At 32.0% G+C, this 20,186-nt stretch overlaps 1 protein-coding gene across 2 annotated transcripts; it reads right to left on the bottom strand.

Annotated features, from left to right (window-relative positions):
* Window positions 1-1,212: 1,212 nt before the first annotated feature.
* Window positions 1,213-17,471, bottom strand: LOC143042661 (uncharacterized). 2 transcript variants are annotated; one of them, XM_076215081.1, is made up of 12 exons: window positions 16,498-17,464; window positions 13,238-13,309; window positions 11,924-12,061; window positions 11,216-11,353; window positions 10,509-10,646; window positions 9,735-9,872; window positions 7,083-7,202; window positions 5,773-5,910; window positions 4,607-4,639; window positions 3,809-3,925; window positions 2,745-2,778; window positions 1,213-1,398 (listed from the first exon to the last, which is right to left on the bottom strand). In XM_076215081.1, the coding sequence occupies exons 1-12, from the start codon at window positions 17,325-17,327 to the stop codon at window positions 1,390-1,392; spliced, it is 1,905 nt and encodes a 634-aa protein (XP_076071196.1). In that variant the 5' UTR covers window positions 17,328-17,464; the 3' UTR covers window positions 1,213-1,389. The 2 variants fall into 2 exon arrangements, with proteins under 2 accessions (XP_076071196.1, XP_076071197.1); XM_076215082.1 differs by lacking the exon at window positions 9,735-9,872 and having other exon boundaries at window positions 16,498-17,471.
* Between the last annotated feature and the right edge of the window lie 2,715 nt (window positions 17,472-20,186).

The following is a 20,186-nucleotide window of genomic DNA, read 5'->3' as shown; positions in this document are numbered from 1 at the left end:
GTTGATTGTATACCCATGGTCACGTTTTACGGCAAACAACGCAATGACGTTAAAATTATTTAAACCTTTTGTTTTCACATAGAACACTACTTTGAATAATGTGTACAGTAAAAACGAATCAGGTGATACTGGAGTTTTTTCATCAATTTTATGTGGTTTTTATATACAATTTTTCAACTATTTTGATATAATTAAATCAGATGTATCTAGGTGATAAAAAAGATAAATGCATTATGTTTTCTTCGATTTGTGGTTAGACCTCAGCTACCAAAATGTGTATGCGTAGTTTTGCAAAAATTCTGAGACGACATAGTATATTTACTGTAACTCAAGAGAAATGAAAATATTTTGCATTTTTTACTCAGTGCCATTCAAATTCGTTTTTCTTATACCTTTTTTAACTTTTTATTATTCGAGTACTGATGAGTCTATTGTAGACCAAACGCGCATCTGGCGCAAATAACAAATTATAATCCTTGTACCTATCATGATTTTATTTACTGACGTTGTGTGTGTTTAGGTTCTCAGTTGATTTCACTCGCTAATTTTATAACTAACATTTGATTGTTTCTTTCAATATAAAAAGAAAAGCATTTATGTTATAAAATGAAGGAAGATTATTTGTGTTGTTGTTTTTTTTGTTTCCATACATTGATACTTACAAAAATTGCAGGCATCAATTATTGAATTTTTGTGAAAGTAATATGTATGTACCAAAAAAATAATTAAAGATGTTGTATGATTTCCAATCAGACATTTTTTTAAAAGAGACAACACGACAATCATGACAATAGAAGTTTCCAAAAAAAAAAATCCCCATACAGCCGTCAACAATGAGCAAAAGAAATATCAGATAGAGAAGGTTCAAAATTGCACATGTAAAACAGCTCAAACTAACGGCCTGATTTGTATACAAAATTTATATGATAAACAGCAATGAACAACACCAACTGAAATGACAGGCTACTGGCTTGAGACAGGCACATATGTAGTTTGTGGGAATAAACAAGTCTGAATGTGTTAAACCCTCCCCTAATTTTTGACGGTGGTGTTACAGTACTACATACAAATAAACTATAAAAATCAGTTAAAAAGGGCTTTACTTTGATACAACCCCACAAGTTTACACAACAGTGAACGGGATATAAATCTTACAAAGCAAAGTGGTTATTTTAGTAGTATAATCTTCAAATGCGCATAAATAGTTCGATATCAAAATAAAAAAATCTATGGACATCTTATGAAACAACAATACAGAGCAAGATACGAATTAGGCGAACGTTATAAGTAATCAGTACAAAAGCAAAAGGTCTATCCACGGAAATTGGAAACGGAATTAAGGCAAACAGTCGATTGGTCGTTTTTTTCCTCTTCCATCGAGCAGCAGCATCACTTTTTCTATAACAAAAAATAGAAGAAATACGCTTGAAATTTTTATTAAATAATAACAATCCGGTACTAATAAGAAGTACAATTACTAGTTAAGATTTATGAATTGCCATCAGCTCAGTAAAAATATGATATTGAACATAAGCAACACGACGGGTGCCAAATGTGGAGCAGGATCTGCCTACCCTTCCGGAGCACCTGAGATCACACCCAGTTTTTGGTGGGGTTCGTATTGCTTATTCTTTAGTTTTCTATGTTGTGTCACGTGTACTATTGTTTGTCTGTTTTTCATTTTTAGCCATGGCGTTGTTAGTTTATTTTCGAATTATGAGTTTGACTGTCCCTCTGGTATCTTTAGACCCTCTTTCATTGACAATAAAAACCTAAAATCGTCACCATTGTCGATGAAACTAGTAACCATGGCTGACAACTTGAAATGCCAATGTATGATTAAAAGGTTTTTAAGTAAAATAAATGTAGAATGTGACCCTTTGACACAGTTGATGGCTTGCAAAAAAACTTAAAAAGATGCATAACTCGTAAGAGTAGGAATAACATGAATAACGCCACCAGAATTCGAGCTTGATCTGTTTTAAAGGAAAATATAATTCTGTTTAAGTTCTGATCAGTATATTTCTTCTCCAAGGCAAATAATTGTTCATGTTTCTTCGCAAGTTTATTCTGTAAGCAATTTCAGAACTATACAAATTCTAGAATTTTTTAAATCACAAATATTTATGGTAGTAACTTTGATGCCAAGATGTATTCAATTGAGTATGAATATTTTTCTTGTATTCAATAATGTCATCTTTGCAGATACCATTGTTTCTGTTTAAGTCGAATTTCAAATTTCTTTCAAACAACCTCCATGTTAAGATGTTTCCTGATCGAAATAGATTTTTTTGTCATTATTTATTACACCAGAAACTGATTACATCTACCAGTAACAATGTATGATTTCTATTTATTTATGTGATAATAATTTATTCGCCCTGTTCTTAGTGTGGTACAAATCTCCATTATCAAGCAGTGTGATTTGTACATTGTATAATAGCAACAACAATAGAGCTGTTGTATTTGATCAGTGAGTAAATACAAAGTAGACAAAGAAAATATTATTGGTGAAGGTTAAAAATATTAGATCGTTTTTAAATTTTTGTTCTAATACATGTATAAGCAGTGCCAACTTTACCGCACTAGACTCGCATTCCGACAATAAACTTATCTCCAGTTATTCTCCAAAATATTTAAAAATCTAGAACCTTTATAAAACATTTGAAGAGCTAGCTAGTCCGACAAATGTCTTGTTGTGGTCAATTAAGTGTATCCTCATATTTAGATCAAAAACTACTTACTCGTCCCTGTTGCTTGTTTTTTTCTTTTTCTAATCTAAAACCGAATATTTAGAGAATGAGAAATGCAATAAATATAATTAAAATGAAAGCACCTTACTCCCATAAGGAATAAGTAATTGAAACATTTTTGATATTTATATCAGTGAACCAAGTAAATTTGACTGTTTAAGAATTCAAAATACTAAAAACATATATTTTGAATAAAGTCTTATAATAATTATTCAATGCATTTTTTCATTCGGAAATTAAATCAAATTATGGATGGTTGTAAAACAAACATGTTATGATCATGAAAGTTATATTTCAAAAACTAGTACCAAATGAAACACGCTTATTCATAATCACCGTTTCTGATTCTGATTTGAATTAATTCTGGGTAATATTTTCAAAAGTCCACATTTTTTGTTTACTTCAGTGTTTCTGTTGTTTCGTTGTCAAAATGTACTACAATGTATTGTTTATTTGCGTAATTCTCTGTCCTGAATGTTCTTGTATTTTAGCAGTTTTTCTGCCATCTAATGGTGTAATTGAAGTGTTGTATCTAACATTGCCATAAAAGCCCCAAAACCAGATTCAAACTACCATTTGTTTAAACCAAGTCGAGAAAATGGCCATTGTTATATTATAGTTCATTTCTGTGTGTGTTGCATTTTAATGTTTGGTTTCAGTTGTGTTGTTGTTCTCTTCTTATATTTGATGTGTTTCCCTCAGTTTAAGTTTGTAGCCCGGATTTGTTTTTTCCTCATCGATTTATGAACTTCGAACAGCGGTATACTACGGTTGCCTTTATTTAGCAAAATCGTTGTAAACATTATAAGTCATACACATTTATGGGTTTTTTTTGTAGTAAAGACATTTTTCAGTTTTGGTTCCTGTATATGTTTTTTTTAGGTTAGTGTGATGTCTATATTCACTGAACTAGTACACATTTTTATTTAGGGGCCAGCTGAGGAACACCTCCGTTTGTGTGATTTTCTCGGCTGTTATCTGCCTTTTGATCTGATTGTTGTTTCTTTGACACATTCGCCATTTCAATTCTCAATTATATCTAAATGATAACTTACTGCGAATTTAAATCATTTACAATGTACTGTAAAGACTCTTTCTCAGTTTCTAATCTCTTAAACTGTCTTTCTTTCTTTTCTAAAATTTCTTTGGAATGTATTTCAGAAAGTTTTACCCTGAAACAAATACAGTTTTTGGATTCAAATTTTAATCTTAATCCGATATAGATTTTGCATCAGATCAGTAATCAGGATTTTGTACTGACATGATATATCATTATTAAGTTTTTGGTTCGTGTTGCTTATTTTTTTTAGATTTTTAACGATGGGTTTTTTGTACTTTTGTTTGTCTGTTTGTCTTTGTCATTTTTAGCCATGGCGTTGTCAGTTTATTCAAGATAGTGTTATAAACCAATGTTTAATGTCCTCTTTAGGTGGAAGCAAAATCACTGTAACAGTTATGAATGCAAAATATAAGGGCAACACGACAGGAACACAAGAGGAGCAAGATTTGCTTCCTCTTCCGGAGCACCTAAGACCACCTAAGAGCATCCAGTTTTGATGGGATTCGTGTTGACCAGTCTTTTGTTTTGTATGTTGATTTGTTAAATATTTTTATTTGTTTGTGTATTTTGTCTTACATCCATGGCGTTGTCAGTTCATTTTTGACTTATGCGTTTGAATGGGCCTTTGGTATCATCGTCTCTCTTTTAAAAACTCCGACTAACATGCATTATAATTAACCTAGTATAATATTTTAAGCAGATTTCTACCGTTAATAAAAATATATAAAATTGATGAGTAGTTTAATTCCTTCTGAAAAATGTGAAATTATATTAGGAAAATAATCATACATACCACTCTTTTGACTTAAGTTTCTCTTTTTCTAGTCTGAAAAGCAGAATGAAGAGTGAAATGAAATATACATATGACTTTATAATTTTTTTGAAAACACGCCATAAATTTGAAATATTTATTTTGAAACATTTTTTTCAAAATAATAAATCAATCTTATATCATTCTAAATGAAAATAATTGTTGCTTTTTAAATAATACAGAACAATAAAGACAACGTCTTTTAGTTATTCCAAATTAAATCATAATCAAAATGGAGAGTTTGTTTGAAAAAGTAATAGGGTTAGTTTTGTTACTATGTTTTTGAAATTTCTTTGATCAGAAGTACAATAAATATCGGAAATAAATATGAAATTGATTTTGTAGTTTTGTTATTTCTAATTCTCATTATTGTGATAATTGATTTCTGCATTATGCAAACAAAAATGGTTATAAATGAATGTTTCCACAATAAGTTTATGGTTCAGGTAATACGGTTTATGAAAAGACAAAATTTCAGAGGCTTTACTCAAATCCTAGCAATTATTTTATTTAATTTTAATATAACTTTCGGAGATGTGGTATGAGTGCCAGCGAAACAGCTATTTAACAGACTTACCTTAAATTTAATGGTATGTGTTTGAACCCAGTTATTGTAACTAACTGACATATTTCATGTGTTTTGCAATATAAGATAACATTAGAGGGATTTTCTCGCTGCATTGAAGACCCGTTGGTTGCATTATCTAGAGGTATAGTGGGAGGGTTGATATCTCACACAACATGGTAATGCCTGTCTCAAATCAGGGGCTTTGTTAGTCTTGTAGAATATTTAATTCAAGTTCATTTATATATTTCGGATTTTAGTATGACGTCCATTTCACTGAACTAGTACACTTTTTGGAAGGCCAGCTGAGGAACACCTCCGCGTGCTGGATGTTTTCGATGCATTGAAGACCCATTGGTGACCTTCGGCTGTTATCTGCTCTTTGGTCGGGTTGTTGTCAAACAAATTCCCCATTTCCATTCTCAATTTTGAATATCAAAATAGTACAGAAATATGTATAAAAAAGATAAATACTAGGCTATATCTACATTTCACTATTTGTGTAAATGTAATATCATGAAATAATATGTAATATACATCTTTGTTTTCTATTAGTGCTTAACATGTCAAAATAGTTGCTTACTGGCTTTTTATATCATTTAACAAATCTTGCAAAGACCGTTTTTCTGCCTTCATCACTATATGAGCGTCTTGCAATCTCTTTAATTCTTTTCCATTTTCTTCTAAAATTTCTTTGAATTGTTTTTCAGAAAGCTTAAATCTGAAACAAAACATCCTCTTATTACAAAATATAAGCATATTTGCATAGATAAAGGCAACGGTAATATGCCGCTGTTTAAAAGTAATAAATCGAGTACGAGAAATTAAATCCGGGTAACACACAGAATAATTGATAACAAGCGCAATATTACATTACAATATGTAAGCCGTAAAATATCATTGGACATCTTGAATTGATAAACGACAGCAAAGACCACCACAAAAAGTGACGTATTTTGGAAGATAAATATTTTCAATGATAATTTGAAAAATGTCTACAATTATATGAAACGAGATCCGAAAAATCAAAGTTACTTTCAGAATACAAGCAATTCTATAAATAATTGTCATAATTATAATGGTCAAAAAAGGATATTCAAAATTAATGTTATGACGACGTCATAATAAGTTAAACACAATTTTTTATCCTTAATTTTCTCAATTAAGGAAAAAAACAAAATATAAGGCATATGTGAAATGTACCGAAAATACAAAAACCAAACTACACACGATATGACGTAACCTTTCAGACAAAAACGAAACATCATAAATAATGTAACAGCTAGTTCATCATCTAAGTGTTTCAGTTCTTAGAGGATTGATAATATGCCTTCCAATGGATATTTTATCGTGTGTTTTTCTATGGTGTGATGTTATGCTATTGATTCAGAAAAAGGGAGAAGGTTTGGTACCATTTAAACGTTTAATCCCGCTGCAAATGTTTGCACATGTCCTAAGTCAGGAATCTGATGTACAGTAGTTGTCGTTTGTTTATGTAATTTATACGTGTTTTTCGTTTCTCTTTTTATAAATAGATTAGACTTTTTTTTCCGATTTAGTTTTACACTAGTAATTTTGGGGCCCTTTATAGCTTGTTGTTCGGTGTGCAAAATTACGATAGACAGAAACATGACCAGAGGTTGAAAAAAAGAACATACATTAAAACAGCACTCCATAAAACATTCCAGACATGAGCCATACATACAGTAATTCCTGCTAAAATTAAAAACTACTCGATTTCTCAAATTTTGGTAAACGTATAACAAATATATTACAATGAAATTTTAAATGGATATGACTGTTTTCACTTAGTAAGTAAAATATCTAAATGTTTGCCTACTTGTTTTGCTATCATGTATATTTATCACGTGACATATCTAAAACGGTACTTACTTGTTGTCGCTTTTTTTTAACAGATCTTGTAAGGATTGTTTTTCTGCTTCTAATAAGTTTTGATTGTCTTCTAATTTGTTTCTCTCTTTTTCTTTGGATTCTGTTTCAGAAATCTTAAATCTAAAAATAAATGAAACTTTGTGTCTTAATGATGTTCGCTTACCATGTTTTGGGATATTTGTCCGAATTTCGGAATCCTAGGGTTTTATCCATTTGAATGCCTTAACAATTTTTGACCCTCATTTTTCTTTTGATAAATCTTTTACATGTATGCTTATAAGCCATCTGTAAAAGTCTTATAAATAAAGGCAACAGTAGTATACCGCTGTTCAAAACTCATAAATCCATGGACAAAAAACAAATCGGGGTAACAAACTAAAATTGAGGGAAACGCGTTAAATATAAGAGGAGAACAGCGACGCAACTTAAAAATGTAACACACACAGAAATGGACTAAGCAATAGACAAAATCATATGAGAATAACAAATATAACATCAAAAACAAATACATGAATTTGGGATAGATAAGTACCGTGACACTTCTTATAGTAATGTAAATTCACACTCAAAAATAAAAGAAAACAAACGACACAACGGAAACACAACGTTAATATGTAACACACAGAGAAACGAACTATAATATAACAATGGCCATATTCCTGACTTGGTACAGGACATTTTTAAAGGAAAAAATGGTGGGTTGAACCTGGTTTTGTGGCATGCCAAACCTCCCTCTTTTATGGCCATGTGAAATATAACATTAAAATAACTACAATATAAATAAATAGGAGAACAGAATTGACAAAGAAACACACGAATAATAGCTAACAAAAGGCAACATGTTTAAAATTTTAATACGCCAGAAGTGCATTTTGTACACACAAAACTTACTAGTGACGCCCAGATACAAAAGTTTGAAAACCGAAACAAGTACAAAGTTGAACATCATCGAGGACCAAAAGTTCAAAAAAGTTGTTCCAAAAACGGTCAGGGTTATAAAATCTTTGTTATTTTTTTTTTATAGTTTTGAGAACAGAAATAAAGGCATTGTATACCGATGTTCAAAACTCATAAATCGAAAAAAACAAAAACAAATCCGGGTCACAAACCGAAACCTAGGGAAACTTGTCAATGATAAAGCTTTGAAAAATCAAGAGAGAACATTTTCCCGCCAAAATTTCAATGGCTTATATCTCGAAAAAAAAACCATTGACCTATATATATATATTTTTGGTTTTTATGGTTCCTTTTATTAATCCTCTATCAATATATACTTATGTGATGAAAAGCTTGTTATTTTGAAACTGAGTAGCAAACCTCCGTAAGTCATTTGGCATGTTTGGGTAGTTCTTGTTTCGTATTTGTGGTTAGTTGGGGAGAGCTTTGTGTCATCTGATGAGTTTAGCCTGTTTCCACATACATACGAAAGAAACTGTTTTAAAACTTTATTTAGATAACAAAAAAAGTAAATATGAAATAATAACGAAAATAAGAATGCATTCAAGAAAAGTATACTTACCAAATTGCCATTTCCGGTCAGAAATCTCGTCAGTTTTAACTAAGCATATCTAGACGGCAATAATTTTCTATGCAATAAACCGAAAGGCCACTTGTAGAGCTATGCATATAACCGGACAATTTAACATTACATGAATGGGAAATGGTTTTGTGCAGGAGAAAACTACGCAATTAACCGAATTATGCTATTAAGCGGTATGCAATTAAGTGGAATCGACTGTATTTGGATAGTTTTATGTTATGTATGTTAGATAAATAAAATAAAAATAGAATTTGATCACAATTTTCAATCTATGTAGCTTAAATTCTAGCATACAATTTTAGTGATCAGGCTTTTATGGGACTAGTTAAGCTAATTTTTTTGTTACGTGACTTTGACATCTTCAAATTGATATGGCAAATGTATTTTTAATAGCAGCAAATCTACACCAGGGGTAAAAATTCAACTAAGACAAATTTACAAACAGCAATAGCTCAGCTCAAAATACAACACTTAATATATGAGCAACCAAAACCATAGTTTACTCTTGTTCTAAATTTGATGACCAAAATATCAAATCCTCTTTAAAAATATGGAAAACAGCATGTGAACCAATTCTGTTATAAATTTAAGAATGTTATTTTTATGTAAATTGTCATGGAATCTGAGTTAAAACTGTACATGAGTTGTAGATTACACAAAATACACATGTAGATACCACATTGGGTAATAATTTTAATAAAACAACTACAAAGTTCCCCATTATGAAAAATAGGAACAATAGTTATCAAAGGTACAAGGATTATAATTCAATACGAGAGACATGCGTTTCGTCTACATAAGAATCGTCAGTGACGCTCAGATTTAAATAGTTATAAAGTCAAACAAAAACAAACCTGAGAAGCATTGAGGACTTAAAATTTCAAAAACTTGTACCAAATTGTAATCCTGGTACCTGTGATAACTGTTGTCTACGGTAAACTTTTAAAACCATTAAATAATAGCAATCTCACAATTGCACATTTTGAGCGATTGTATGTAAAGTTTCATCAATCTAGGATAAAATGTTATTGACTCTGAATATTGGAGTAAATGTACTATAATTATTATGAAATATATTAGGTGTTAGACACAGATTGTCTATGGTTGCTTACTGGCTTTTTATATTATTTAGTTGATCTTGTAGAGACTTTTTTTCTGCTTTCATCACTACATGCTTGTCTCCCAATCTCTTAAGTTCTATTTCTTTTTCTTCTAAAACGTCTTTGTATTGGTTTCCAGAAAGCTTTAACCTAAAAGAAAACAGCAAACTATTTTACTTTGATACATGTATCAGCTTTTTCATCAGCTTAGTATCAGTGCTTCGGTATTGATATACGTGATCGCATACCATTCTAAAATTCCAATTAATGACTTAAGATATTATTAAGAAAACCTTTTTAAAAGCGACATAAGCGGGATTTGGCTATTATTCTTAAGTGTTTTTGTTTTTGTTAAAAGAAGGCAACAGTAAATTACCAAAAAAAATAATGTAAATAAAACTAATTATACGATCAAAAGTCTTTCTGAAAAACTCTCACACAAAATTGAATCTTATTGATTCTGACTATTTGGTAAAATGTTATATTATAAAAGTTTGGGGTATATGCCATATATATATGTTATATCATTGATATGGTCATAATTATTAATTAACTGTTCACAAAACATTGAAGCTTTGAAATACTAATGCTTTTCTACCTCAAAAAGGGATAACCATATTTTTTTTTTGGTAACAGTTTTCTGAAGTGTTGGTCCTCAATGCTGTTTAGCTACTAACAAAAAGGAAATCCCCGTCTGGCGCAAATACAACATATTAATCCTGATATCTATAATAAGTTTATTTATTGGTTATCACTTCACCTTTAATATTTTTAAAAGTTGCATACCTGCTTTGTATATCACTCAGTTGATCTTGTAAAGACTCTTTTTCTATTTTCATCACTTTATGAGTGTCTTCCAATCTCTTTATTTCTTTGTCTTTTCTTTCTAAAACGTCTTCGGATTGTTTTTCAGAAAGCTTTAACCTGTAAAACAACCTCTTATTACAAACTAAGGATAATTGTATATAGGCTGAGAAATCAGTGCTTCGATACTGACATACTTGACCACATTGGTTAAGAAAGAAATCAATAAGAACATCTACTGCAAATTGAACTTAGAAAATTTATTTTAAGACTTTTTTTAGCGTGAAAATACAAATACTCCAACATTTCTTTAAAAAATTATTATTATCTATAACGTATTCCACTCTACGGAACTGGCATATTTGATACCATACCTTTCGTTATAATTGCCATGGATAAAGTAAGATATTATTGTTAAGAAACCCCACTTAAAAGAGGGACGAAAGATACCAGAGGGGCAGTCAAACTTAAAGTATACCGTACCTTCGAAGGTAAAAACTAGCATTGTCATAAGGCACAGATAATCACCTAGTAAGTTCATAATAAATTATACGATCAATACGAATCTAAATAATTCAAACATGAATACGCTTTCTGACCATTTGGTGAAATGTAGTATAATGAAAGTTTTGAATGTTACTCATTCTTGTTTTTCACTAAGCATTTAACACTTCTTAACGTTTGCTTACTGTCTTTCTATATCATCTAAAAGACCGTGAAGTGTCTCGTTTTCTTTTGTCATCTCTTCATTAGTGTCTTCCAATGTCTTCAATTCTTTTTCCTTCTGTTCTAATAATTGTTTGGATTGTTGTTCGGAAAGCTTCAACCTTAAATATAAGCAAGGTATGTTACTTTTAAACAATTATCATGATCTTTTAGAGTTTAGCTAGCCTTAAACCAGGTTTAATCTAGCATTTTCTACACATGCCTGTACCATATCAGGATTATGACAGTTCTTATCAATTCATTTAATGTGTTTGAGCTTTTGATTTTGCCATTTTGATAAGGGACATTCAGTTTTAAATTTTCCGCGGTGTTCAGTATCATTGTGATTTTAATTTAAGGGTTGGTACATTGATCAGACTCTTCTGTGCTCTATACAACTCAACCAAAGGTGGTTGTAAAATTAAGTAATATTATTGAATGCATCATATGTAAACATATTTTTAAGGTAATCCCAGACGAGTACATCGTAGTGGGAAAGACAATCACCGTAATCAGGATTTTCAAACAACAAACATGCAATACACAATTATAGACAAACTAAAAATTTAGTGATTGTTTGATTATATGCATAGATCGTCTTAGACATTATTATTTCGCAATGTTTTTCAAAATATCTCCTAACCCTCATTTTATATACCAGATGGCTTATATAATTATAATTGGGTACTTACTTGTTTTCCATATCACTTAAAAGATGATGTAAAGATTCAGTGTTTTTTATCAGTATTTTAGTTGTGTCTTTCAAACTCTTCATTTCTTCGTCGATCTGTTTCAAAATATCTTTGGATTGTTTTTCAGAAAGTTTCAACCTGAAAAAAATTATGGTTATTTGAATATACTTTCATTTTAGACGTAGCGTGTCTTCTGATTGGCTAACAGTGATTTGTTTATCAGCTCATAGACATAATTTAACGTTTTTAATGATTTCCTCCGGTTTAAGATGGAATTTAGAATTAAAATTTAAGGAATGACAGTAATATTTTTTCTCTGTCTATTTTAAATTACATTAAAAATGTGTGTGCACACTTTAAAAATATCCTGCTACACGGGTTATTCAGTGTACATCACATTTTGCGTGTTTTTTCTTCAAAGCAGAAGACATACTACAGTCATTCTTAAAGTAACTACTATGGATTCAATTTAATCATTGGATACCAATGTCGTAGGTTTTGTGGGTACAGATGAACCACAAATTCAATAGTAAACGAATAAGATATTTGCAATAAGATTTGTATAAAGAGATTCACAAAACCACGAAATCAAATATTCACGAAAATACAAGTTTTCAGCAAATCCCCAAAAATTGTTACAAAAGTAGATGAATCCACAGTATAGGTAAAAATCAAATGCGTTTCTTTATATGAGTTCACTACATAAAACGTTGAATAAAGTTTTGATTGTTTTCACTTGATCTTTTGGGGATATATGACCTGCAGGTATACTAGTGTCGCCTTCATATATTTAGTAACAAGTTATTTCAAAACCTGCTATAAATCGAAACTGCATACAACTGTATATATGATTGATGAATTATGCCTCCCCTTAGACAAATAATAACGAAGTCATTCAATAGTCATATCATCTTGAAATTGTCACTTAACAAATATCTATTATGATTTGTTGCCATGCTTTGGCTCATGTTCTATTGGCTACAATAAAATAAAGTATTTTGTTTATCTTGGCCAGGATAAACATATTAAATAGATAAGTGTTAAAAAATTGTTGTATGGGTAATCCCAACTTGATTAATTATTGCTTCATTTTGACGTAATTTATGATACTACGAAGCACTCAGTAAAATTTTAGAAAAGATCAAATGGTGTCTCTTTTATGTTTTGAAGAAGCTTTCAAGAACTTCTTTTTCTATTTTTGAAATACCTTAAAGACAAGGGTAGATTGACCGTTGTTCTGTCGTTAGAACATTTTACTATAACAAATTTAGTTACCATTGTATGTTCAGATGATAAGTCTTAATTGTATCATACCTCTCGTTTTCTTTTATTAACCTTGGTATTTGATCTTTGTAGAAGTGGTATGTTTTGATTTGTGCAGAATCACTGAAAGAAATAATAATTTTAGGAATATGAAATTGGTTATATATATATGCATATACATAAATCATTGAAATCTTCCCTGCTTTGTCATGGCGAAAGATAATCCCGGAAAATATTACAAACAATTACCGAAACTACTATCCGATACTTTTTTCCTCGTACATCACTGCCTGGGATTTATCAACGATTTTTTTTAAATTTTGGTGAGACACCAGACGGAGGCAATGTGTGGGCAAGATATGTTTACCCTCCAAAGACACCTAGTTATGGGTTGTGTTTCACAGTGATAAGTTTTCTTTCTGTTTTCTTTTTTGTCACATCGTTTTCTCTCAACTTATAAGCAGACAACAGCCACCTCCGAACCCAAACGTGTGCTTCAAATGGTCCCTAAATAAAAATGTATACTAGTTCAGTGATAATGGACGTCATATGTAACTCCGAAATATATAAAAGAAACTAAAATTAAAAATCATACAATACTAACAAAGGTTCATACTCTCCTAACTTGGGACAGCACAAACATGCGGCGGGGTTAAAAATGTTTTTTGATATCTCAACCCTCCCCCGATACCTGTAACAAATGTAGAAAAAACCGAACACACAACAAATACGCACAGTTTTAAAGAAATCTGAGTCTGATGTCAGAATGGTAACAAAAGAAATTAAACAAAATGACAATGATACAGAAATTAACAAAGGAATACTAGCAGTTACTGACATGCCAGCTCCAGACTGATTGAAAGATTATATCTTCATCGTATGAATATTAAGCATAATCCCCCCGTTAGGGGTTTACTTTTGTATCCTCATAAAATATATGGGAAGAACATAACCCGTATCATGACAACAACTGGTTTTAGAATAAATGTGTCTAAATCTATTTATAATGATTTACTTATATGACACTCTTTATCTGTTTTTTGTTTTTACTTTTAAACCGAAAATTGTTCCGCGATCTAACAAAAATATTCCGAATATCCCTCATTTTCATACATAATTTGTCAACTATACAGCTGTACATGTATACATCATTCATGTAATAAAATCAATAAGAAATCGTTTTTGTCAGTGAACAAATGATTAAATCAGTTATGAATGGTCTTTTAAATAAATTTTGATATTGATTTAAAGATTTTAGTCACGGTTACTTGTGATGAATAGAGAAGTATGACCTTATACTATTAGTTAATCTTTCCTTTGATAATGTCTAGTGGTTATTTAAAACCTTAAATTTTTTCTCACTGTTGAACTTATGCCGGGTGTCCCAGAAAATGACCCATAGAGTCGCTTGCAAAATAGGCTGTTTTTACAGTTAGTCATACAAATTCTTCTTCCGTTAAGGAGTTGACCTCATATTTGAGTGATTTACTAACTCCGCTCGGTAAAACAGGAGGCTTCTCCATTGATTAAAAGTGAATATTAACAAAATAATTAAAACTATTTACACTGTACAATTTGGCAAACTGATGTCTAGTTAGGCTGCATCTGGGTCCAGGGCACACTGGCTAATTTGGCCCTGAACTCCTCGAGTGTTGGTGCAGCTGCTACTGTGTCTGGCAGAAGGTTCCAGTCCCTTATAGAGCGTGGGAAGAAGGAGTTGTTGTATACTTCCTTAGTAGCTCTTATCTGTCTAAGTCTGTGGCCACCCCTTGTTCTGTTGTCCCCAGGTGTGTAGTAGATAGCTGGTTGTATCTCCACTAGTTGGTTCTGTATCTTGTAGCATAGTACGAGTCGCTGTTTAATTCGTCTATACTGTAGGGGATCCCACTGGAGTTGGTCTAATAATCCAGTGACGCACCCTGGGGAAGTGTCTGTGTACTGGTTGTAGACAAATCGTGCTGCTTTACGCTGTACCCGGTCGATGTCTTTGATCAATGTGGTTTGATGGGGGTCCCACACTGTGGCAGCGTACTCAATCGATGGTCTGATGAGAGCACAATAGGCTGTGTTTTTAACAGATGGTTTGCATCGGCCCAGGTTTCTGCGGAGAAAACCGAGGGTCCTGGTTGCTTTCCCTGTGGTGTTAATAATGTGCTTATTCCACTGCAGGTCTTGACTAATGGTAACTCCAAGGTACTTTCCGCTATCAACAACTTCTAGTTGGTGTCCATGCAAGGTGTATGTTGTTTGCAGGGTGTTGCGCTTGTTAGATATCCTCATGACTGTGCACTTTTCTTGATGGAAACACATCTGCCACTTGTGTTCCCACTCTTCCAGAGCAGTGAGGTCTCTCTGTAGAGTTGCAGCATCATCAGGATTTCTAATTTTTCTGTACACCAGGCTATCGTCCGCAAACAACCTTACATCTGAAGATGTACAATCTGGCATGTCGTTGATATATGTCAGGAATAGTAGAGGACCTAAGACTGTCCCTTGTGGAACTCCTGATAGTACATCTAAAGGAGATGATGTATGTCCTTCTAGTACAACTGACTGGGTTCTACTGCTTAGGAAGTCCTTTATCCCGTTCAATGTTGATCCTTTCACCCCGTAGTATGCCAGTTTCAAAAGCAGGCGTTCGTGTGGTACCTTGTCAAAGGCTTTTGAAAAATCCAGTAAGATGATGTCAGTCTGGTGCCCCTGGTCCATGTTTTTGGCAATCTGGTTTAGTGTTACCACTAACTGGGTCTCACAGGAACGTCGACTTCTGAAACCATGTTGTTCGTCGCATAGAATGTTATGTCGATCAAAGTGATCCATGACTGTGCTATGTATAATGTGCTCTAGCAGTTTGCATGCTATGGATGTTAATGACACAGGCCTGTAATTAGAGGGTTGGTGTTTCTCTCCTTTCTTGAAGATTGGCACGATGTTTGCCTTCCGCCATTCGTCTGGAATCTTACCCTCGTCCAGGGAACGCTATATTCTATACACGTGCATGGTTTTTTAAGCTTGCCATGAACCTGTATATTTTATATGATGCATTGTGGTAATCAATTGGGTTTTTTCATTCATGTACAATATTCTTTATTTATTTGTTTATGTATTCCTTCAAAATTTTTCAATATTCGTTAAAAGGATCATTAAAAATAATGTTTTCCTCGTAAGTACTCTGTCGAAATCTAAGGACGATCAATAAGGTGTCCAACACCAAATTTAAATTTACAATGCTCGTCAGGGGGAAATGGTTCCACTTCTAACCAACTAAGGGAATACACCTTGTTTTAGAATGGAACAAATAAATATATTACCTCTTTTCAAATTGACTGGTTATGCCGTCTATGAGATCTTCGACAAATACTTTCCTGTCGAAGTGGGGTGGTCGTTTGCATTCAATTGGCCTTTGATCAATATCTTCAAAGTCTACAATTTTGCCCTTCAAGTTTTTATATGCCGTAAGGAACGTTAAAGCATGTTTTTCTTTAACTAATTTTTCAAAAGAATATTTCACCTCTGAACATCTGTTGTGAATATGTTTCCTATTGGCTAAGTCTATTTTCAATTGTTCTTTCTCATCATATTCGAAATCCTCAATGACTGTTTTTTTCAAATCACTTTTCGAATTAATAACTTGGTGAATCTCTGACATAGCAAGTTTGATCTCTTCCAAAACACATTTTGCTTGATTTTCTATTTCTGGTAAATGATTGTTTTCAATTTCACTTATAATGGTTGACGATTTCGCTAATTTGTCTTTCATTTTAACAAAATGTACTTCTGCTTCTTTTTTCATTAATATCGAACGCTCTTTCAAGGTAGAAAATGTATCCCCACTATGTGTAGTTGTCACACATTCTTGGCATATCAAAACATTGCAACTTGTGCAATATAATGAAAAGTCCGTATTGTGTTCCTTGCAGTTGGGTATATTTTTAAACGAAATGAGGTCAACATATTTTAAATCCGTAACATTGTGATCTTTCGTAGCAGCGCCGATATTGTCATGAGTAGTTCTACACGGCCTACACAACACTTTTCCACATTCGTAACAACAGTAAATACCATCATTTACATGATCACAAAGATCACATTTTGGTTGTATCGAGACCTGTGCGTTAACATGGTTAAGAACCTGTGCCATTTTGTCAAGAATGAGGAAGTTGTATGCAGATACCGTAACAGTGATATAATCACTGTATAACAACGTGTGAATCGTACAGGCAATTTATTTTTGGTTATTGTTGTTAACCACGTTTATTTTAATACAATTCACAGTTAGTTTCAGTAGAGAAAAACACGAATGTGGTTAAAATATGTTTTGTGTGAATCAGAATGTTTAAACGAGGGGGCAAAAATAGCCGAGGGACAGTCATACTCATAGATCGAAAATAAACTGGCAACGCCATGGCTAAATATCAAACAGAGAAACAGACAAAAAACAGTACACAAGACACAACACAGAAAACTAAAGACTCAGCAACATAAACCCCACCTAAATATTCAAATTAATTCTAATCTTCGTCTTTGGATGTGAAGTTTATTTGTTCAATGTATATTAACTCGTGATTGTTTATATGTCTATATAATTGATTTCAGCCATTTCAATTATTTTTAATAGTATGTCTGTCTATTGTGTTATATTACACTACAATTGCAGGTTAGGGTGACGATTTGCGCCTGCTGAAACTTTTAAACCCGCTTCATTTGTTTGCACCTATCCTAAGTCAGAAACCTGTTGTTAAGTGGTTGTAGTTTGTTGATGTGGTTCATACGGGTATTAGTAATATACCGCTGTTCAATAGTTATAAATAGATTTAGCAATAACACATAAGGGTCACAAAACAAAAATGAGGGAAACACATCAAACAGAATCGATGAACTACAACAACAACAACAAAACGCCAACATAAACAGAAACGGACAATTTGATAGCAACTGCCATATTTCTGATTTGGTACAAGTCATTTTAAGAAAAAACGAATGGGTTGAACCTAGTGTTATGGCTAGCCAAACCTCCTGCTTACATGGCAATGTTTAAAATACCGCTTAAATGACAACTTTACATGACAGGTATACATATGGATAAATGATCACTATCGACAAGGGAATATATTTATAAATAGAAAAGACTGGGGTTTTTTTTCTATTTGAATAATTGTTATCTTTTTGGGACCATAGCTTGCTTGTCGATGTAAGCCAAGGCTCCGAGTTGAAGGCCATACTTTGATCTATGATTTTTTACTTTTTACACCGTGTGATCTGGATTGAGAGTTGTCTTTTTGGCGCTCATACCACGACGTCTTATTTCAATGTAATTCTGAAATGGGATTCGTAAACAATAACAGTTCTCTATTATATACTATTTTCAAAAATACATGTTGTAAGATTAGAACACGAATATTATGAATAAAATGTGTGTACATTAAACTAAATAAAGATCATTAATGGATTTCATATGTGTATTTATCTGCATGAAATGTTCGTTCAAAGGGGAGAAGAGAGATATATTGAAAATGACAGTATTATTTCAGAAATGGACAATATTTCTTTTGAAGGAAGAAGCAACTAGGTTCGGAATTGAATCGATTGGTATTCATTAATAAGATTTTGAAATCCTTTTAATTGAAATTTGTTTTGATTTTCTGATATCGAAGACATATATGCGTCTGTTGAATATTTGGCTTTTGATAAATTATGTTCTTGTTTCTCTACAAACACAGTTTGGGGGTATATCATGTTTCTGTCATAAAATGTTTTTAGACCGCTGTAGCTCATTCTTATTCCTTGTATTACATGTATATATTTGATAAGATAATTTTTTTTATATTATAACAATACAAAAATACCCACAAAATTAAAATAACAACAATATTAAAATAGCCACAATAATAAAATAACTTATCTGTACGTTTACTTTTTGAATAATTTGAACCGGAGAAGGATTAAAAAAGACTGTAGTGTAATAATCTATTGGTGTCTGGATTTCATTGTTGAGTAGATAAAAATATAGTTAGAACATACTGTTGATCTAACAATTAATTTTGAAAAGCATTACTTTACTCGTGTTATATTTGTGCATTTGTTTTACCCACCCAGGTCGATTATTAATAAGATATAAGTTGGAGTAATACTGTTAGTAATATTGTACAAATATATTGGTCTGTATAGTCTATCCTTAAGTTTTTGCTGAACCACTTCGTTACATAGTGACCTAATTGATATTGCTGTGCTACTCCCTTCACACTAGTTATCTGGACACTTTCTATCATTCGTGTGTTTCTCTGTCCTATATATTCTCCCATTTATTTGTATTGTAGTCCTGTCATGTAATGTTGGCGTTTTAATATTATATTTAAAATTGCCATAAAAGCGGGAGGTTTGGCATGACACGAAGGGTTCAACCCACCATTTTTTTTCTTAAAATGTCCTGTAACAAGTCAGGAAAATTGCCATTGTTATATTATAATTCGTTTCTATGTGTGTTACATTTTAATGTTTTGTTTCTGTTGGGTCGTAGTTCTCCTCTTATATTTGATGCGTTTCCTTAGTTTTAGTTTGTAACCCGGATTTCATTTTATGTATATCATATTTGTTTTACATGTATTTTTTTTAACATAAATCAGGATGTTAGTTTCTTGTCAATTGTTTTACATTTGTCATGTCGAGACCCTTTTAAAACTGACTATGTTATGTATGTGGTAAGGGTTTTATTGAAGAATTTCTGGTGACTCCTATGGGCTGTTTTATTCACTGATGGAAAGTTGTTTGGCAATCATACCACACCTTCTATTTTTTTATAGCAATTTAAGGTTTTTAACACGAAAAACATTTATTTTGACCTGTACCTTCTGGAACCAAGAACCAGATTTTTTTAATGGGAATTTTAGTATGCTAGATTTTTTTTTTAGAGCAAAATGTGAATGAAAATGTCTTCAATCTAGCAAAACGATGACCTCAAAACATTTCACAATGGACCCTTTTATATGACAGAAAAACAGAG

Source organism: Mytilus galloprovincialis, chromosome 8 (assembly GCF_965363235.1).
Source record: "Mytilus galloprovincialis chromosome 8, xbMytGall1.hap1.1, whole genome shotgun sequence".
Taxonomy (NCBI): domain Eukaryota; kingdom Metazoa; phylum Mollusca; class Bivalvia; order Mytilida; family Mytilidae; genus Mytilus; species Mytilus galloprovincialis.
Note: the sequence above shows the minus strand (reverse complement) of the source record. Positions and strands in the feature narration are given on the sequence as shown.

Excerpts from the sequence above, each read along its gene's own strand:
- LOC143042661 (XM_076215081.1), bottom strand. The coding sequence starts at position 17,327 with ATGGCACAGGTTCTTAACCATGTTAACGCACAGGTCTCGATACAACCA. Across the intron at positions 7,203-9,734 it reads CTAAATAATATAAAAAGCCA|ATTTAAGATTTCTGAAACAG; the intron begins GTAAGCAACCAT and ends ATTTATTTTTAG. Across the intron at positions 4,640-5,772 it reads TTAAATGATATAAAAAGCCA|ACTAGAAAAAGAGAAACTTA; the intron begins GTAAGCAACTAT and ends TCTGCTTTTCAG.